Here is a 22,860-nt window from a genome sequence, read left to right on the forward strand (position 1 = left end):
TCAGGCCTAGACATCGCAACCGCAGACAGTGCCAGCACCCCTGTATTTTCACAACACCTCTGTCATTTTACAGCATACAAGACAGGGCCAGTGTACATTGATTTTCACTGCACCCGAGAATAATTACAGCATACAATACAGGGCCAGTGTACATTGATTTTCACTGCACCCTAGAATTATTACAGCATACAAGACAGTGTACATTGATTTTAACTGCACCCATGAATTTTTTTCAACATACAAGGCCATTGTAATGTTATTTGAACAGCAACACCCATATATTTTACACCATACAGTAGTGTGCTTTTAATTTTTAACAACTGCACCCCTGCATTTTTACAACATACAGGGCCAGCAGCACCCCTATATTTTACAGCATACAGCAGTGTGCTTTTAATTTTTAACTGCACCCTTAAATTTTTACAACATACAGGGCCAGAGTAATGTTATTTGATCAGCAACACCTATATTTTACAGCATAGGCAGTGTGCTATTAACTCTTAACAACTGCACCTCTGAATTTTTACAACATAAAGGGACAGCAGCACCCCTATATTTTACAGCATACAGCAGTGTGTTTTTAATGTTTAACAACTGCACCCCTGAACTTTTACAATATACAGGGCCGGTGTAATGTTATTTGAACAGCAACATTCCTCTATTTTACAGCATACAGCAGTGTGCTTTTAATTTTTAACAACTGTACCCCTGAATTTTTATAGCATACAGGGTCAGTGTAATGTTATTTGAACATCAACACCCCTATATTTTACACCATACAGTAGTGTGCTTTTAATTTTTAACAACTGCACCCCTGCATTTTTACAACATTCAGGGCCAGCAGCACCCCTATATTTTACAGCATACAGCAGTGTGCTTTTAATTTTTAACAACTGCACCTCTAAATTTTTACAACATGCAGGGCCAGCAGCACCCCTATATTTTAAAGCATACAGGAGCAGTGTGCTTTTCATTTTTAACAACTGCACCTCTGAATTTTTATAGCATGCAGGGCCAGTGGAATGTTATTTGAACAGCAACATCCCTATATTTTACAGCATACAGCAGTGTGCTTCAAATTTTTAACTGCACCCCTGTATTATTACAACATACAGGGCCAGCAGCACCCCAATATTTTACAGCATACAGGAGCAGTGTGTTTTTAATTTTTAACAACTGCACCTCTGAATTTTTACAACATACAGGGACAGCAGCACCCCTATAGCTTAAAGCATACAGGAGCAGTGTGCTTTTAATTTTTAACAACTGCACCCCTGAAATTTTACAACCTACAGGGCCAGCAGCACCCCTATATTTTCCAGCATAGAGGAGGACAATGCCCCTGCACCCTGTACAACACAGTGATAGCCAGGACAGCAACACCCATGTACAGCTGCAGCACATGAAACACCAGTGACAGCCAGGACAGCACCCCTAACACAGCACAGGTACACCACAGTGACTGAAGCAGCACCCATACAGAGCACACACTAACCCCACTCGACACCACCACCAACAGAGAGAGACAGAGGTCTGTCTTCCTAGGTATGGGATTCAGGGTCGACAGTGTCTAGGTCGATGCCCATTATGTTGACACATATTGGTTGACAGTGGCTAGGTTGACACTAGAAATAGGTCGTCATGGCCATTAGGTTGACATGAACACAGTCAGCATGAAAAATGGTTGACATGAGTTTAAAAAAAAAATTGGTCTTGTTTTTTTTTGGAAAGTGACTGGGAACTCCACTGGAGTATCCACCAAGGGATCAAGCTAGAACAAGACAAGCACACTGTTGTAGATGCTAAAAGTCAATGTAATTCCAATCCAAAGCATAACACCCAAACCATGGAAATATACATAGCAGCACATGTACACAGCAGCATAGCAGCACATGTACCCAACAGCACAGATACTTATCAGATCATCCCAACAGATGTTTGGATCACCTTCATCAGGGGGAAGCCATATAAAGTGTCATAGGTCCTCATTCAGTTGGATCCAGCCGCAAAAATTACAATGATGATGCGGGCACATGCACAGGGCCTGTCCTGCGCATGTGCCCGCATTTACTGCGTGGGACCAATAGTAAATGCGAACGCCTCTGCCTGATTGACAGGCAGAGGCATTCGCAGGGAGGGAGGGGGTGGCAACGCTCCATTTCCAAGGCAGAGATGGAGCATTGTGGGGGCGGCGGCATCTGAATGGTGGCGTGGCGTGGGCAGGATCGGGGCGGCTGTGTGATGTCAAATATGGCGACGAGCCTCCTGCCATCATAACCAGGCAGCGCCGCCAGGATCCAGCCACAATTTCAGCGATCATGCTAAAATTTAAGTGTGATTGCAATTTCAGCGCAATCGCAGTGGGTGGGCAGTGGACTGCATGCGGGTGCAGCCTTGCCCTGTGATGGGCGGCCCCCAGCATGTGTGCAAAAGAATCGTAAATTCTGATGTTTAGCAGAAGTTACAATCCTTACTGAACAGGGTCCATAGTACAAAGAAACTGTTAAACAGTATATTCCATATTGTAAAGTGCAGTTTACAATATGGAATATACTGTAGTTTAACAGGATTGGTCGGTAAATGCCTCATAGCGAGGTGAAGCAGGAAGGGACAGCGACAAGGTGTGTTAACATCTTGTCTGCCAAAGCAGGGGAGTGAAAGCTCCATTCCTCCAGCCATGTCCCCCTGAGCAAACAGCGCATCAGCTCAGTGCTGACGCTTTGTGTCTCCCTGTCCCGGCCGGCTCCTCTGCGCATGCGCGGGATCTCGCTACTCATGCGATATCCCCAGCGCAGTCCGGATCCGGCAGCCGCCACAGCCAGGAACAGCTCTGTTCCTGCTGTAGTGTATGGGCATCGACACCATGCAGCTGTCAAAATCAACAGCTGCAGGTGTTGGAACGGTCAGCGATGCTGACCGTCAGTGTCGGACTGGGGCATGTAGGGCACACCGGGGGAATGCAGTGGTAGGGGCCCATGTTTAGGGGTGTGTCCAGTCCTCAGAGGGGGTGTGGCCTGCCACCTCATTTGTTTGACTAACCATTAGAGAGTGCAACGTCTGGGCCCCTTCATAAATATATACAGTATATTCAGCTGCTGCATGCATGACAATGTACCAGATTAATAACAGCAATGCACTGTAGAAAATACACCATAGTCCAGTATAAGGTAACATATGTATGATGTATAATTCAAGTGCACAGTCTGGAACCTGATCCTTAGAGCAGGAGATGGGCCCCCAGGCAGTGGGGCCCACCGGTGGTTTCCCCTGTACCCCTGTGGGCCAGTCCAAGCCTGCTGACCGTTCATACATTGTCCACGCATATCGGCCTGCTATCTCACCTGTCACTCCAAGAAGTAGGAGCATATCCAAAATTCCTAAGACACTGCACCAGGGGCATATAAAATGAGGAGAGGACCCATGTTCAACCACAATCTGGGGGCCATCTCTTCTGTAGCTGGCAGCACCGTGAGTAGACTGTAGCACTGTAGCAGAGTATATTTCGCATGATCAGGTCTACAAGGAAATGGTGCAGCTGACATTTTGCTTGTGATTTTTCTACAGTGCGTGCACAGATCACCGGGAAAATGGCTGGTCCGCCCCGCAAAGCCTGTGCCTGTCAATCACATTGCGGACGTATACTTCAGGGCACAATGCGCGTGCACACACCACCTGGATGCAGCCGCTGCAAGTGACCACGCGGCTGCATCCAGGTCTGAATCGGGCCCATAGTCATGTTGATGTAACGTTTAGTGTTAGTGTATATCTAGTGTTATCCTGCCCTAACTCTAACCACAGCCTAACTCTAATCCTGTACTGTCATATTGTGACCCTCACTTTACTGTATGTCCGTGAACGAGATTTCGGCCATGTCAGAATGCCGACATAATAACTACATACCCTTTAAAAGTTCTACATTCTAAAACATGGAAATATCGGCTGTACAAGTTTTTCACTATTCATTTCTAGATAACAAATATGTGTAACTTGCCTGAGTTTGTTTAACAAGCAAAAATAGGTTTCCTTATTTTGTAAATGTGCTCCCTAGATCTTTGCTAATTCAATTATATTAAATAAGCTACTAGGCTACACTATTCTATTGCATATGAACAATAGAAAATAAACTGGAGAGGCTGAAGAAAAAAATAGTCCTCTCAAGGCTGCTCATTCCTCCCATATCCTTCCACCGTATCCAGTAAGTGCCGGCCTTTTCCCCAGCTGCACCTTCTCTGTTACAGGCTGTTTACTTACAATACAAAGCTCAGCTACTTGGCACAAGTGTATGTGCAGTTAGTGCTGGGCTGGCGGACAGGGAGAGAGGGACGGAAACAGTGACTGTGCGTCTGCTGGACTGATAGTGAGTATTATACTGTATTGTATTCCTGTTCCCACTGCACTATACACAGATGCTGTGCTCTACAGTGTATCTTTTTAATAGGTTATTTATTATATATATATATATATATATATTCAGCCCATACTCAACTGCTCAACCAAATCTGTAAATAGTTTCAGAACAGTGCGTCATAATAGGATGCATCTACATAATACATAGAAATTATGCTATAATAATAATAAAAAAAAAAAAAAAAAAAGCTTTTAAGAAAATGTATTTGCATGTAAAAGAAATTTGGTTGAGCAGTTGAGTATGGGGTGATATATACCAGCATTCTGGTGGTTGGGATCCCGGCGTCGGTATTCTGGCCACCGGGATCCATGTTATAGTATGAGTTATAGTATGTCTAGCTGAATGTTTGTATACAGCAAATCCCATCTATATTCTGCTAGAACAAAGGTGGTCATTCCGAGTTGTTCGCTCGGTAAATTTCTTCGCATCGCAGCGATTTTCTGCTTAGTGCGCATGCGCAATGTTCGCACTGCGCCTGCGCCAAGTAAATTTGCTATGAAGTTAGGAATTTTACTCACGGCTTTTTCATCGTTCAGGCGATCGTAATGTGATTGACAGGAAGTGGGTGTTTCTGGGCGGAAACTGGCCGTTTTATGGGTGTGTGTGAAAAAACGCTACCGTTTCTGGGAAAAACGCGGGAGTGGCTGGAGAAACGGAGGAGTGTCTGGGCGAACGCTGGGTGTGTTTGTGACGTCAAACCAGGAACGACAAGCACTGAACTGATCGCAGATGCCGAGTAAGTCTGGAGCTACTCAGAAACTGCTAAGAGAGGTGTAATCGCAATATTGCGAATACGTCGTTCGCAATTTTAAGGTGCTAAGATTCACTCCCAGTAGGCGGCGGCTTAGCGTGAGTAAATCTGCTAAAAGCAGCTTGCGAGCGAACAACTCGGAATGACCCCCAAAGTTTGCAAATCGCGATCCAACCGGAATTTCTGCATTCGCCCAGCGGTCACATGCGCAGGGCCCATCCAGTGCATGCGCCCACATTTACTGCGGGTAACCCGCAGTAAATGCGAATGCCTCTGCCTGATTGACAGGCAGAGACGTCTGTGGGGCAGCAATGCTCCATTTCCAAGGCAGAGACGGAGCATTGCGGGGGCGACGGCTAAGGAATGGGGGCATGGTGGTGGCGTTATTGGGAGCTGCTACGGGATGTCACAAGCAGCCCTCTGATCAAAAAGATTGTGGCAGGCCTCCTGCCGTCACGGGATCCGGTCTGAAGATCGACACTGTCTAGGTCGACCACTATAGGTCAACAGTCACTAGGTCGACAGGGTTGGAAGGTCGACAAGGTTTCTAGGTCAACATGTGCTAGGTCGACAGGTCAAAAGGTCGACATGAGTTTTTAATTTTTTTTTCTTTTTTTAACTTTTTCATACTTAACAATCCACATGGACTACGATTGGAATGGTAATCTGTGCCGAGCAAAGCCACGAGCCATGCCAGGGGACGCGGTGCACTAATTGGGATCCCGGTCACTCTACGAAGAAAACGACACCCAAAAAAAAAAACCTCATGTCGACCTTTAGACCTGTTGAGCTAGCACATGTCGACATAGAAACCCTGTCGACCTTCCAACCCTATCGACCTAGTGACTGTTGACCTATAGTGGTCGACCTAAACATTGTCGACCTAGACACTGTCGATCTAATGATCCACACCCTCAGTCACAGCCATGCTGCGACAGCAGGAGGCATCCACAATTTCAGTGATCACGCTGAAATTGCAGTGCGATTGCAATTTCAGCGTGATCGCATTGGTTGGACGGTGGGCTGCATGCTGGGCGGTTTTGCCCTGTAATGGGAGGCCCCCAGCATGCAAGCAAATGGATTGTAAATTCTGCTGCTTAGCAGAATTTACAATCCTTACTGAAAGAGGTCCATAACCTCCCAGCAGAGGTGTATCTAGGGGTCTGAGCTCCCCTGGCAAAGTAAGGAACTGGCGCCCCCCACCTCCCCCACCCAGAGACATGGGGGGGGGGGGGGGAGTTACAGATAGGCTGAGGTCAGGGACACTGAGGGAGGATTACAGGGAAGGTGCGGGTAGGGACAATGAGGTGGAGGACTTACAGGGAGGCTGAGGTCAGGGACACTGAGGGGCAAGTACAGGGAGGGTGAGGCAGGGACACTGAGGGGGAATTACAGGGAAGGTGCGGGTAGGGACAATGAGGTGGAGGACTTACAGGGAGGCTGAGGTCAGGGACACTGAGGGGCAAGTACAGGGAGGGTGTGGGCAGGGACCAGGGGCGGATTGGGAACAAAAAGCAGCCCTGGAAAAATTTGTACTAGTGGCCCCACATGGACAGCACCAGAGGTGTAAGGTCTAGCCATGGGCCATGGCAGCAGCACCCTCCCCCCAAGACTTTCCAGATAGTGGACATGTCCAGCATCAACGGGGAAAGTTAAAAAGAAATAAAATTAAATATTATGAGCACATTATATGATACACCTTCAGAATTTAGGAAACTATATAATTCTTTAGAAAGATATATTTTCTTGCTTATTCCACCAACCGCGAATCCCAATCACTATTCACTCAATCTTATATGTCAGCCAAGCAGGCAGACAGAGCATACACTAGATCATCTGCAATCACAGGCTAAGTGGCAAAGTAATTTTCATATATACAAATTTTTTTGCATCTTATTCATTATGTCAATAAAAAGGACCACATGTCCTCAAACAAAACAGGCCCCACGGGTGCGTCGACCCATTGGGAATCTTCCCTGTAAACCTTATGGCCAATCCGCCTCTGGTAGGGACACTGAGGGGGAATTACAGAAGTGTGCGTGCAGGGACACTGAGGGGCAATTACAGGGAGGGTGTGGGTAGGGACACTGAAGGGGAATTACAGGAGTGCGGGCAGGGACACTGAGGGGGAATTACGGGGTGGGTACGGGCAGGGACACTGAGGTAGAATTGAAGGAGGGTGTGGGCAGGGACACTGAGGGGGGAGTCACAGGGAGGCTGAGGTCAGGGACACTAACGGGAATTACAGGGAGGGTTCGGGTATGGAAAATGAGAGGGAGGGGCTACAGGGAGGCTGAGGTCAAGGACACTGAGGGACAATTACAGGGAGGGTGCGGGAAGGGACACTAAGAGGGAATTACAGGAGTGTGCTGGCAGGGACACTGACGGGGAGTCACAGGGAGGCTGAGGTCAGGAACACTGAGGGAGAATTACAGAGAGGGTGCAGGCGGGGACACTGAGGAGGAATTACGAGGAGGGTGCGGGCAGGGAGACTGAGAGGGAATTACGGGGAGGGTACGGGCAGGGACACTGAAGTAGAATTACAGGAGGGTGAGGGCAGGGACACTGAGTGGGGAGTCACAGGGAGGCTGAGGTCAGGGACACTAATGGGGAATTACAGGGAGGGATCGGGTATGGAAAATGAGAGGGAGGGGCTACAGGGAGGCTGAGGTCAAGGACACTGAGGGACAATTACAGGGAGGGTGCGGGAAGGGACACTAAGAGGGAATTACAGGAGTGTGCTGGCAGGGACACTGACGGGGAGTCACAGGGAGGCTGAGGTCAGGAACACTGAGGGAGAATTACAGAGAGGGTGCAGGCGGGGACACTGAGGAGGAATTACGAGGAGGGTGCGGGCAGGGAGACTGAGAGGGAATTACGGGGAGGGTACGGGCAGGGACACTGAAGTAGAATTACAGGAGGGTGAGGGCAGGGACACTGAGTGGGGAGTCACAGGGAGGCTGAGGTCAGGGACACTAATGGGGAATTACAGGGAGGGATCGGGTATGGAAAATGAGAGGGAGGGGCTACAGGGAGGCTGAGGTCAAGGACACTGAGGGACAATTACAGGAAGGGTGCGGGAAAGGACACTATGAGGGAATTAAAGGAGGGTGTGGGCAGGGACACTGAGGGGGGAGTCACAGGGAGGCTGAGGTCAGGGACACTAAGGGGAATTACAGGGAGGGTTTTGTGATAGTGTATTAGAATGCTTAATATTTGTCACACTCCCTTACTAATCTGTGTAAGCCTGAATCTTCAGTGATGGTCCCTGGGACCAGGGGGATGCTGGGAAGTGGGTGGTCCAGTGTGTGGGTGCCTGGAGTTGGTGGTGGAATAAGCAGCACAGCAGTGAACTCACATGTCTCTGTGTCCTGATGACTGGATTTACAAATGTATGAATAAACATGGTATTAGAAGAAGTTTAACTTGGACTGCTAGTGCTCTCAGAGTGTGAAAGATTCTTGCAGAAGTCTGTAAGGCTGTGATACTCAGTGTCTGCAAAGCCTGCTGTGTGCTCCTATCTTCAAACAGTGAGTAACCATGGATAAACTAGCTCCTCCAACCGGCATGCTGATGTCTGGTAACTTGTCTGAAAACTGGAAAAGATTTAAGCAAAGGTTTAATATATATCTTGCTGCATGTGGAGCTGATACAGAGGCTGGCAAAACAAAGGCATCCATTTCCCTCCATGTGATAGGAGAGGATGGGCTGGACATTTATAATAGTTTTCAGTTTGATGAGGGGCAGAATATGGTGCTATCTTCTATAATGCAAAAGTTTGAAGATTACTTTGTGCCAAGGAAAAATGTGACATATGAAAGATATAAGTTTTTCACATGTGATCAGAAGTCTGTAGATGGATTTGATCAGTATGTTACAGAGCTGCAATCACTCAGTAAAACCTGTGAGTTTGGTGATTTAAAGGATTCACTGATTAGAGATCATATTGTCTGTGGAATACCTGATAATGGACTCAGAGAGAGATTGCTGAGAGAGCAAGACCTAACACTAGAAAAGGCAGTGACTATGTGTAGATCTGCAGAAATAACTAGATTTCAAGCCAAAAAGTTACACAAGGACGCTGATGCTGCTGTATATGTAGTACAGAAAACAGAGCCAAGCAAACCTCCATTCTCAAGAATGAAGCAGTCTAAGCCACAGTCTAATAAGGAAATGTGTAGTAGATGTGGAAATGCTCACAATCCTAAAATGTGCCCGGCTTATGGTAAAACCTGCATGAAATGTGGTAGACTTAATCACTTTGCCAAATGCTGTAAAATGAAAAGTGAAACCAAAGTGCATGCTATTAAAAAAACAGAGGAATTCTTTGTGGATTGCATTGAACTTTGCAGTGCAGATAAGAAAGAATGGATTGTCCCTTTAACTGTGAACGAGATTGTTATTCCCTTTAAGCTTGATACTGGCGCGCAGGTGAATTTAATATTGTTTCAAGACTATAAGACTTTTAGAGTAAAACCTAAAATTCATCCAGCCAAAGTGAAAGTTACAGGTTACACTGGGGAGGAAATTCCTGTGAAAGGTACATGCTTAGTGCCACTGAAATATAAGGGACAACAGTTTAAAACATCTCTACTGATTGTGGATAAAAATGTGCAACCGATTCTAGGATTAAGTTCCTGTGAGAAACTAAGCTTGCTAAAGAAAGTTTTTATGGTGACATCACAAGTAGAAGATGACTGCAAATCGATGTTTACAGAATACAGAGACTTGTTTGAAGGTCTAGGTTGTTTGCCTGGAGAGCATAAAATAAATATAGACACACAAGTTTCTTCAGTGATACACCCCTGTAGAAAAGTGCCGTTTGCGCTGAGAGAAAAACTGAAACAAGAGTTAAATTGCATGGAAGCCTTGGGTGTGATACAGAAAGTTGATGAGCCTACTGAATGGGTAAGCTCCTTAGTAATTGTTGAAAAGAAAAATGGATAACTCAGAATATGTCTAGACCCCAGAGATTTAAACAAAGCTATTAAACGAGAACATTTCAAACTACCAACCAGAGATGAAATCATGTTGCAATTTGCGGGAGCAAAATAGTTCAGTAAATTGGACGCATCTTCAGGATTCTGGCAAATGAAGCTAGATGAGGCCAGCTCAAAGCTTTGTACATTTAATACACCAGAAGGTAGATACAGATTTCTTCGACTACCATATGGAATATTGTCTGCTCCAGAAGTATATCACAAAAAGATACACATGATTTTTGACCATATTCCAGGTGTTGAAACAATGATGGATGACATTATTGTCTGGGGATCTACAAAGGAAGAACATGATTCTAGATTGAGACAAGTAATGGAACTTGTCAAGAATGTGAATCTAAAGCTAAACAAGGACAAATGTGAATTTGGCGTCAATACACTTACCTTTATGGGCGACGTGGTCTCGGATCAAGGTGTAAAACCAGACCCAAGGAAAATATCAGCCATAGTGAACATGGAACGTCCTAACAACAAAGACGACGTCAGAAGATTCCTAGGGATGATTACTTACTTAGGAAAGTTTATTTCTCAACTCTCTGAACAAACAGCCTCTCTTAGATGGTTGTTGGACAAAGATAACGAGTGGATGTGGTCACATGAACAAGAAGAAATTTGGCAAAACTTAAAACAGATCATTACAGAGCAACCAGTGCTAAAATTCTTTGATCCTGCAAAAAGAAAAGGAACTTCTAGCGATCACATATGCATGTGAGCGATTTCATCAGTTTGTGTATGGTCAAACATTTACAGTGGAAACTGACCACAAGCCATTGATAGCTATCATGACTAAATCATTACATGACTGTCCCATGAGAATTCAACGAATGCTTATCAGACTACAGAAATATGATGTACACTTGCTGTACTGTCCCGGCAAATACATGTACATTGCTGATACACTTTCTCGTACTGTGGACAAAAGTGAAGGTTCCAAAAGTCTGATGGATGAACAGATAGAAGCCTATGTTAATTTGATCGTAGCTTCTCTACCAGTGTCTCTTGCAAGCCAAGAACAGATTAGGAAAGAAACTGAGACAGATGACACAATGAAAGTGTTGAAATATATCATTCTGAAAGGTTGGCCAGCAGAAAAACATGCGTGCCCGCTGTCTATCCATGATTATTGGATGTACCGCAGTGACCTTACAGTTGTCGACGGTATTATTTACAAAGGCAATAGGTTTGTCATACCTGCATGACTAAGAAAAACTATGCTGTGCAAGATACATGAAGGCCACTTAGGAGAAGAAAAATGTAAGCGGAGAGCGCGTGAAGTTATGTATTGGCCAAGAATGAACCAAGACTACAGCTACATGTGAATTATGTCTTACGTATAGACCGAAACAACAAGTCGAGCCACTGAGTCCTCACGCAGTGCCAGAGGGACCGTACCAGAAGATTGGCGCAGATTTGTTTGATTGTAATGGGAAAACGTACATTGTCGTGACTGATTATTACTCTACCCTGAGGTGAAGACACTACATACAACTACTAGTAAAGCTGTAATCAATTGCATGAAGTCAATCTTTGCAAGGCATGGTGTTCCTATGGAAGTGTTCACTGACAATGGTCTTCGGTTTTCCAGTGCTGAATTTAGACAATTTGCTGATGAGTGGGAATTTGTGCATACTACGTCAAGTCCCCACTATCCACGCTCAAATGGGTTGGTGGAAAGTTCAGTAAAAACTGTAAAGAGTCTCATGAAAAAAGCTCAAGAAGGTAAAGAAGATTTCTACAAAAGTCTTTTAATCTACCGCAGTACACCTTTACAGAATGGACTTTCTCCTGCACAAATGCTGATGGGAAGGAGGATTAGAGCAAATCTCCCGATACATGATGTACTGCTTAATACACATAACTCAGCGTTGGTCAGACTGAGTAAGGAACGTCAACAGGCGAAACAGAAACTCTTCCATGACAGGCGAGCATAAAGCTTATCTGATCTAAAATTGGGTGACCAAGTCCGTCTCAGAGATCACGAGAAAGGTATTTGGGTGCAGAAAGGTATTGTGCAAGCACAAGTAGCACCAAGATCTTATACTATACGTACAGAGCGTGGAACGGAAGTAAGAAGAAATCGGGTGGATTTAAGATCTCAACCTAACCATAATGAAGACAACATGACTGAAGAATACCCTTCATCTGACATGTATGATGATCCTCATAATGGTGAACAAACCACGATTCTAGAAAGGTCCAACATGGTCGATGAAACACAGACTGTGTATGAGAGACCCAAAAGGGAAATATGCAGACCTGAGAGACTCATTGAAATGTGTTAGATGATGTTCTTAATATGACGTTGTTAATTGTTGCATTGAAGCGTCCAGGGCTTATCTTTAAAGAAAGAGGATGTGATGTTAGTGTATGCTTAATATTTGTAGACACTCCCTTACTAATCTGTGTAAGCCTGAATCTTCAGTGATGGTCCCTGGGACCAGGGGGATGCTGGGAAGTGGGTGGTCCAGTGTGTGTGTGCCTGGAGTTGGCGATGGAATAAACAGCACAGCAGTGAACTCACATCTCTGTGTCCTGATGACTGGATTTACAAACATATGAACAAAACAGGTTTGGGTATGAAAAATGAGAGGGAAGGGCTACAGGGATGCTGAGGTCAAGGACACTGAGGGACAATTACAGGGAGGGTGCGGGAAGGGACACTAAGAGGGAATTACAGGAGTGTGCAGGCAGGGACACTGACGGGGGAGTCACAGGGAGGCTGAGGTCAGGAACACTGAGGGAGAATTACAGAGAGGGTGCAGGCGGGGACACTGAGGTGGAATTACAGGAGGGTGTGGGCAGGGACACTGAGGGGGGAGTCACAGGGAGGCTGAGGTCAGGGACACTAATGGGGAATTACAGTGAGGGTTCGGGTATGGAAAATGAGAGGGTGGGGCTACAGGGAGGCTGAGGTCAAGGACACTGAGGGACAATTACCGGAAGGGTGCGGGAAGGGACACTAAGAGGGAATTACAGGAGTGTGCGGGCAGGGACACTGAGGGGGGAGTCACAGGGAGGCCGAGGTCAGGAACATTGAGGGAGAATTACAAAGAGGGTGCAGGCGGGGACACTGAGGAGGAATTATGAGGAGGGTGCGGGTAGGGACACTGAGATGGAATTACGAGGAGGGTGCGTGCAGGGACACTGAGGTGGAATTACGGGGAGGGTGCAGGCAGGGAGACTGAGGGGGAATGACGAGTAGTGTGTGGGTAGGGACACGGGGAGGTTGCGTGCAGGGATACTGAGGGGTAATTATGGGAAGAGTGCGGGCAAGAACACTGAGATGGAATTACAGGAGTTTATGGGCAGTGTCACTGAGGGTGCAGTTACAGGGATGGTGCAGGCAGGGACATCGAGGGGATATATGCACACATACATAGTTAAAAACCCATCTCTAGGTGTGATGGCACTACATGTCCCAGCAAATCAAGTTGACAAGGTGTGCTGGGACTTGTAGTCTCAACACACTGGTCTAGATACCTCTCCATACAGAGCTCTTTGTAACCTGTGATTCAGACTGCCAGGATAGACCATGCCGTGCAGCTACGGTACCACAGAAAATGTACAGGTGTGCTCATGCTGCACTGCTGACTGGTGCTGATTGTAGTGGCTGATGTTTGATGACAGACTGCGTAGGACCAATGAGAAGGGGAGCGGATGAGGAAGAGGAGGTGCCTCGCCCCTCCCCATACCTGGAAGTGCCCCGCTCCCTGGCTATATTCACCATCATTGTGACCGTAGTCACAGAGAGTGTCAGAGTTCAATACGCTTCTGAGAGTCCGGCAGTGGATGAGCACTGCTAGCTAAGAGATGTACTCAGGGAGAACTACTATGTCATTCTACCCCCTGGCATACCCCCTCCCCCCCCCCCCCCCGTCCCCATGGCCGGCGCCCCTGGCAATAGGAAGATACACCCCTGCCTCCCAGGCTCATAAGCTCTCTTCTCTCCTGGAAAATGGGGCTGCTGATCATCATGGAATTCAGGACAGGGACACCAGTTGTAATGATTGCTGATTGCCTCTATGGAATACCAGCCATTGACAGACTAGCTGGAGGTGTTAAATTATTGATCTCAAGCCCATGTTATTCGGTTAGTCTCTAAGTCAGTGGTTCCCAAACTTCCATGAATCACTGCGCCCTAGAGTTTCAGTATTATTTCATGGCACCCATAGGCCAAAAGTTTCTGATAAATTTGGAAACACATTAAGTAAACTGTGCCTACCTGTTATCCTTCGGGTCAGTTATGTGGCAGTGTACAATTGTGCTTCTGAATGTCCACATGTTTTACGATTGGCAGACATTAGCACTGGGTTTGCCTATCACTTTGACCATAAATAATTTGATTTGGTCCTGGACCACCAACCCAAGGCACCCCTGCAAGAGCCTCACAGCACCCCAGGGTGCCTAGGTACACAGTTTGGGAACCACTGCTCTAACCTGATGGGACTTTACAAGAGTGAAACTTCCTGAAGCCATTGCTTTTGGATATTTATTGGTATAACTTGAGATTATGGTGGTCATACCGAGTTGTTCACTAGCTGCATTCGTTCGCTGTGCAGCGATGAGGAAAAAAATGGCACTTCTGCGCATGTATAGGCGGCGTAATTCGCACGCGTGACGTACTATTACAACGAACGATGTAGTTTCACGCAAGGTCTAGCGATGCTTTTCAGTCGCACTGGATGCCGCAGAGTGATTGACAGGAAGAGGGCGTTTATGGGTGTCAACTGACCGTTTTCAGGGAGTGTCCGAAAAAACACAGGCGTGGCTTGGTGAACGCAGGGCGTGTTTGTGACGTCAAAACAGGAACTGAACAGTCTGAAGTGATCGCAAGCGCTAAGTAGGTTTTGAGCTACTCTGAAACTGCACAAAAAAAACTTTGTAGCCACTCTGCGATCCTTTCGTTCGCACTTCTGCTAAGCTAAAATATACTCCCAGTGGGAGGCGGCATAGCATTTGCACGGCTGCTAAAAACTTCTAGCGAGCGAACAACTCGGAATGAACACCTATATTGTGTTGTGTGGGTAAAAGCCACTACCTGCTGTATCCATATTAAATAAACAGAGCTGAATGCATTCCAAATGCACAGAACTAACTAGATCCACCATAAAAGCCACCTCCATACGTAGTCTACAGGAAAAGTTGGGTCAATGCTAAATACATAGAAATAAAGATCAAAGCTAAATTCAGCCCATATACACCCAAAACTACCCAGATCCACACAAAATCACACAGGTACATCCTGATCCACCCCAAACTAACGCTTTGATTATTTGTGCTAATTTTGTGTGGATCCATCTTTTTGTGTGTTTACTGTAATCATGCATTTTCTATACTGTATATATGTATGTATCCAGCCTGCTCTGTATATTTAGCGTGGATCAGGCTTTTACCCTCTTCCGATATTGCAGAAGTAATAATCTCTAGCTTATGAAACCATGTTTACTAATGTTTTAAAAAGTAACTACATTTAGAAGGACTTTAAAGGTAAGCAGTAAAATACCAGGTGTGTGGGTGTCAGTATTTGTAGCTGGGATATTATCTCCAGGCGTTACATATTTACTCATACAGTATCTGTATTGGTTTTACTCATGGGGAAAAACTTTGACTAGGATTTACAATGCTGCACTGCTAGATGATAGCCATAAAGCGCCCATGGATATGTTTAGGTGATGTGTTTAGAACAACTCCTGTGTCATTGCATGATTGACAGTCACATGACAGGGGATGCAGTCAATTTACCGACAATCAAAATCCCGATGTTCGAAATCCCTACAGCAATTGACCGACGGTCAAAATCCCAACAAGGTCAAAATCCCGACACGGACAAAATACTGACATTTAAAATACAGACAAGGTCAAAATACCGACATGTAAATACTCTGTGCTGCTGTCCCACCGCTAGGGGTGTCTAACCCCACAGAGTTTGTTCCCATATTGTAAGTCAGATGTATACCAAGTTTGGTGTAAATTGTTCCAGACCTTCCACAGTTATGCTGTCTGCTGACATACTCTGTGCTGTTGTCCCACCCCTAGGGGTGCTAGGGGTGTCTGACCCCCACAGTGTTTGTTGCCAGCCTGTAAGTCATATGTGTAGCAAGTTTGTTGTAAATTGCTGCAGGCATTCCAGAGTTATTCTGTCTGCTGAAATACTCTGTGCTGCTGTCCCACCCCTAGGGGTGCTAGGGGTGTCTTCCCACCACAGTGTTTGTTCCCAGATTGTAAGGCATATGTGTACCAAGCTTGTTGTAAGTTGGTCCAGGCATTCGGGAGTTATGCTGTCTCCTGAAATACTCTGTGCTGCTGTCCCACCCCTAGGGGTGTCTAACCCCCACAGAATTTGTTCCCAGAGTATAAGTCATATGTGTACCAAGTTTGTTGTAAATTGCTGCAGGCATTCGGGAATTATGCTGTCTCCTGAAATACTCTGTGCTGCTGTCCCTCCCCTAGGGGTGCTAAGGGTGTCTAACCTCCACAGAATTTGTTCCCAGTGTATAAGTCATATGTGTACCAAGTTTTTTGTAAATTGCTGCAGGCATTCCAGAGCTTGTATCATGTCTGCTGAAATACTCTGTGCTGCTGCCTCACCCCTAGGGGTGCTAGGGGTGTCTGACTCCCACAGTGTTTGTTCCCAGATTGTAAGGCATATGTGTACCAATTTCTGAGTACATTGCTCCAGCAATTCCGGAGTTATGCTGTTACCTGATATACTCTGTGCTGCTGTTCCCCCCTAGGGGATTTCAATTTTTTTTTAAGTTGTCTCCACCGTATTTTAATACACTTGTAAGTAAAATTTCATGATCTTCACTTGTAAACTGTGGATTTGTATAGAAAGACAGACAGAAGGACAAGTTTTCACTTTTATATAGTAGTTATATATATATATATATATATATATATATATATATATTAGAACTACATTTAACTTTTGTTTAAAAAAAACTGTTGAGACACTAAAGTTAATAGTTATAGACAGGTATCACTCACAGAGGAGAGACAGAGGGGTGCAGTGATACAGAGGAATTGTGTGTGATTTCTCTCAGAGGAAAGGGGCGGAGGAGAACTCCTGAGGGCGTAGGCAAGCAGAGGGGAGCTGCACTAGGGACGGACATCGGAAACCTGGCATCAAATGGTTGTTGGGCTTCCGAGATCAATCCAATGATGCAATGACATTAGCCATCACAGCAGTCGCTGGGCAACGACGCCAGGACCAAAGAAAGAGATCGCAGGCCTGATCGCAAGAAGATTGACAGCGGGAAGGAGGATCGGGCGTCTACTCACCGTTTCCCGGGTGTGGTAAGGCGAACGCAGGTGTGTTCGGGCGTTTGGAGGGCGGATGTCTGACGTCACAGCTGGGACCTTCATCGCTGGATCCGTCGCACTGGGTAAGTAGATGCAGGGCTAGTCTTGTTCTGCACAAAACGTTTTTAGCATAGCAGGACTGCACAAGCGTTCGCAGCCCTTCTATGGTAAAATACACTCCCCCATAGCCAGCGTCTAGTTGATCGCACGAGCAGCAAAAAGTTGCTACTACGTGCGATCAACTCGGAATGACCACCCAGAGCCGGCCATAGGCATAGGCAAACTAGGCAATTGCTAGGGCATTTGATATGCCTATGGGCATCAGCAGCTTCTGCTGATTAAAATGATATGCGGCATGCCTATTTTCTGTGTGTAGCATTTCATATGCAGATACAGCCACAGTCTCACACAGTATATAGGCATGCTGCATATCATTTTAATCAGAAGAAGCTGCTTGTGCATCCTAGCCACATAGCAATGCAAATAAGATGCATTTTAATAAATAAAATGTGCTCGACGTTAGCATTGAGGCAAGATTTATGAGGACACATCTGTATTCAAGCAGAGGCAGAGGTCACAGTGTTAGTGGCTGTGTGCATGCGAGTGGGTTGGTTGTGCAGTAGTGTTCGGAATATGTGTAAGGAGCATTATGTGTGTCATGTAAAAAAGCATTAATAATGTGCAACATATGTGTAAGGGGCACTGTGTGTGTCATTATGTGTATAAGGGCATTAATAATGTGCGGCATATGTGTAACAGGGTACTACTGTATGTGTGTCATTATGTGTATAGGGGCACTAATAATGTGCAGCAAATGTGTAGGGGGCACTATGTTTGTCATTATGTGTATAAGGGCATTAATAATGTGCGGCATATGTGTAAGGGACATTACGTGTAAAAGGACATTAATAAAGGTTGTCATAATGTGTAAGGCGCATTATGTTTATAAGGACATTAATAATGTGTTTCATATGTGTAAGGGACATCACTGTGTGGCATTATGTGTATAAGGTGCTCTACTATGTGGCGTTGTGTATAGAAAGGGCACTACTGTGTCGTCTAATGTGAATAAAGAGCAATAGGTGTGGTGTAATGTGAATAAGGAGCAAGTCAGTGTGATGTAATGTGAATAAGGGGCTCTACTGTGAGGAGTAACGTTTATAAGGTAAAGTGATACTACTGTGGGATGTAATATGAATTATGGATGCTATCGCATGATCAAATGTGAATAAAGTTGCAGTACTGTTTGGCGTAATTGGAATTGGGGTTACTATTGTGTGGCCATGCCCCTTGCCAGCAAAAACACACCCCTTTTTGGGCTGTGTGCCAAATGTACGAACTGTTCCTTTTTAAAATATAGTGGGTACAAACCCCAAAATAAGGACTGCTATGGATGAGGGGTGATGGTGCTGGGAAAGAGGTGCAAGGTCAGAGGCGGAACCAGCGGTGGTGCTAGGGGGCACCAGCCAAAATCTTGCCTAGGGCATCATATTGGCTAGGGCCGGCTCTGTACCACCTATATTGTTTCTGTGCATAGTAAATACTGGCTGCTTTTTTTGCACTTTTACAGTATTTTAGCAAAACTGCAACTGTCTGCGATGCATGCTGGAGGCCGCCCAGCATGCAAATACCCAGCAGTGATGCAATCGCAATACAATTGCGAACACATTGCTAATTTGTTGATGTCCCCCTGTCTCCACAGCCCGGCTGCCAAGGCAGGCACAGGGCGGCCATTTTCTAAGTCACACCGGCCACCCCGCATCTGCCCCCGTTTCCGCCACCATACCTATTCAATGGCACATCACTGCCTCCGCAATGCCGCACCATTCCGCAAATGCCTCTTCCTGTCAATCAGGCAGAGGCTTTCGCATAACTGAGATGCAATCACATCTCCCCATCCGCGCAGAGGGGTTCCTGCTCATGCGCACTGAGGGGGTGAGTGGGGATATGTGATCGCATCTCAGTAGCGAATGCTACTGAATCCTTCAATCCTTAGCACAAAGATTGAAGAAATTCCGGTACAATAAAAATTGCATCTGTGACTGGTGTATAACATACTTATAAAAGGAAACAATTGCTATTTATTGATATAAATTGTGACAGTGTTGCTTTAATGAAGTCTTATTACTTCACATAAATACTTTTATCGGTACTGTAAATTAGAACTCATTCGTTTTCTTAAAGCAGTAAACGTTTACAAGGTAAAATCAACCCGGCCGTCTCACATTCCAATACATCCGGCCCATTATTTTGGACACCCGCAGTGTACATGGTCCTAAAAGCACTTCATTCCCCCTGATAGTAATCGTAACAATCTATCACATCATTATCGGGCATCTGAGTAAATACACTCTATCAAAGCCTGGAGAGAGATAAAGTGGAGAGATATAAAGTACCAGACAATCATCTCCTAACTGCCATGTTACAGGCTGTGTTCGAAAAATGACAACTAGGAGCTGATTGGCTGGTACTTTATCTCCATTCACTTTATCTCTCTCCATCTATCTTGCATTAACAGGTGCCAGTAACATCAGAAGGGATTCAGGATCAGCCTGTGTGTATTTAAAGAGCATTAATGTGTGTGTGGATGTTACATTCTTGCAGGATATTGTTTAGATTTATTATTAATAAATAACTTCTCTCTTTCCTCTTTCTCTCTAGTTTTACACAATGGTGCCAGTCAGCACAATAAACACTGAGAATGGGAAAGTCTCCTGTGAGACTCCAGATGGAACCGTGATCAACATCAACATTAATCAGCGATCTGCCTTAGATTGTCTGCTGGACACCATCCGGGCACTCCGGATCAAGGCAAAATCTCCTACACAGACAAAGCCGACCAGAGGGACTGCTCATGGGACGTCTCTTTGGCTCGGGGTAAGGCATCTTATATTAGAACAAGTCTTGTGATTTTCTGATTTTGATACGTGTAATTAAAATGACATATGGGGCGTGATGTAATGGGTGCGAGTTTGTAAAAATGTGCAAGTTTAGTGCTAAGCTTGCACATTTTGCAAACTCAACCAATGAGGGCAGTACGGATGGTGTAATGGTTAGCATTACTGCCTCACAGCACTGAGATCATGGGTTCTACTCCCACCATGGCCCTAACTGTGTGGAGTTTGTATATTCTCCCCGTACTTGCATGGGTTTTCTCTGGGTACCCCAGTTCCCTCTCACAATCCAAAAATATACTGGTAGGTTAATTGACTCCCCAAAAAATAAATAAATAAAATAGAAAAATTAACCCTAGCGTGAATGTATGTGCGTGTACATGTGGTAGGGAATATAGATTGTAAGCTCCACTGGGGCAGGGACTGATGTGAATGGCCAAATATTCTCTGTAAAAGCGCTGTGGAATATATGTGTGCACTATATAAATAACTAGTAATAAATAAATAACCAATGTACAGTAATAGGGTGTGGGAACATGCAAACTCGCATGTTTCCTACAATCCCAAAACTCGCAATGGGCAATGGAATAGGGTGTGAGTTGTAATCTTGCACCTAGAACATTATCAAAATCTCATAAGAGATCAGCGAGATCTGTGCATGCTTCTGTCTGTGAAAAATAAGAAACAATTAAAAAGTAAAAGAAAAAAAAAGTGTGGTCCCACCGAAAAAGTTTAACCAGCCCCAGGCTCCTTGTGCTGGTCCTGGTTGAAGTAATATGAGGGAAAAAACTTACTGAGGGCCCCCTGTATTTTAACAACCAGCACCAGGTTCATGGACTGGTTCTGGTTCCAAATATGTGGTCGGAATAGACATAGTGCCACAGCTGGGGGACACATTTATATTGGTCTCGGCGGCCATAGCATTACCCTCCCCCAACTAGTCAGCCCTGGGCGGGGATTTCAGGGCACCAAAGGCCAGGGCTGAAGCCTGGGGTTATCCCCAGCATCCCTTGGTGGTGGATGCTGAGTTGATAGCAGTAAAGTGTAAAAAAAAATAGATTTAATATTGTCTTTTACCTGTGAAACTACAGATCCCAGCAAGCCTCCCCTGCATGCTAGTTCCAGAAGTACCAGCATGTGGGGCATTACCTGTAGTCCCATGTGAAATAAATATTACAATAAACACAGGACACGCACAGCGTATTAATTACAACTCACACACACAGTACTTACTTACATTCTCTGCTGCCCTTTCAGTCCTCTTCTCCAGTAGAAATCCACAACACCTTTAAAAAAAAAGAATCGCCTATTTCCTGTGTAGATCAGTCCTCCTGATTCCATGTAGTCATTCTATTCCTATTCCCTACATTATGATAGCAGACAGCCAAACCTTTGATACAGACTAAGGGCCTAATGCAGAGTTGATTGCAGCAACAAATTTGTTAGCAGTCGGGCAAAACCACGTGCACAGTGGGGGGGGGGGGGGGCAGCAGATATAACATGTGCAGAGAGAGCTAGATTTGGGTGGGGTGTGTTCAAACTGAAATATTAATTGCAGTGTAAAAATAAAGCAGCCAGTATTTACTCTGCACAGAAACAATATAACCCGCCCAAATCTAACTCTCTCTGCAAATGTTATATCTGCCCCCGCCCCCCCCCCCCCCCTCCCCCTCCCCTGCAGTGCACATGGCTTTGCCCAACTGCTAACAAATTTGCCGCTGCGCTCAACTCTGAATTACCTCCTATGCTTGTTGGTTGAGAAATCCACAGCATCCAAAATATTTACTGTATGTGTGGACCAGAAGCCCCAGTAAGAGTCCTAAATAATGGCCATTAGGATATCCCAACATTAGCACAGAGGCACAACATAATCCTGTCACAATGTGCACATTCGTACTGCCATGATGTAGGTAAGGTGAAGAGGAAAGCGCAGCGATGCCTTCCCCATTATGTGCACTGCTGCGTTTATTTGTTGACTCTTAGATGCCCGGCCAGAACCATTTCTTTAGTTGCCATGATGATCTTTATTGACGTTTGGCTTTGAGCACCATGACCTCTGGAAACGGTATAGCTGCATTTACTACCATAAAACCAGTATGTCACGTTTCACATGAACACTGTAGCAGTAGTGTGACGCCGGCTGGCATTACGTGCATGTCTGCTCTAAATCTATAGTGCTACCATTAAGCTGTTACGAATGACCTCATCAGCCACATTTTATGGTTTCAATTTTCTTGGTGTCGTAAAATGCATGCAAGAGGCTGTATAATATATGATTTATATGACACGAGTGTGCTATGTTTACTTAACATTCATTATGTCAATGTACATCAGCTCGACATGCTGCCAGTGTTGACATGCATCATGTCACCATGACTAGCATGTCGGCAGTGGCTATGTCAACGTTCTTCTCAGGGGCATTTTAAGAGAGGAGGAGGCCCGTGTTCAGCCTCCTCCGTTCGGGGCCCCCTCCTCTCTGCGCGGAGCACTGTAGAGTCTGAGCAC

The 22,860-nt window shown here is 45.4% G+C and overlaps 1 protein-coding gene across 1 annotated transcript in view; it reads left to right on the forward strand.

The window, feature by feature from the left end:
- The first annotated feature begins 4,236 nt into the window (after positions 1–4,236).
- LOC135054943 (uncharacterized) overlaps positions 4,237–22,860 on the forward strand; it is a 63,672-nt gene continuing 45,048 nt past the window's right edge. The window contains exons 1-2 of the mRNA XM_063958435.1: positions 4,237–4,357; positions 20,123–20,338. Of these exons, the coding sequence (XP_063814505.1) occupies positions 20,132–20,338 (207 nt within the window). The 5' untranslated portion in view covers positions 4,237–4,357; positions 20,123–20,131. The remainder of the gene's footprint in view (positions 4,358–20,122; positions 20,339–22,860) is intronic.

The sequence above is a fragment of the Pseudophryne corroboree genome, chromosome 3 (assembly GCF_028390025.1).
Source record: "Pseudophryne corroboree isolate aPseCor3 chromosome 3, aPseCor3.hap2, whole genome shotgun sequence".
NCBI classification, from domain to species: Eukaryota; Metazoa; Chordata; class Amphibia; order Anura; family Myobatrachidae; genus Pseudophryne; species Pseudophryne corroboree.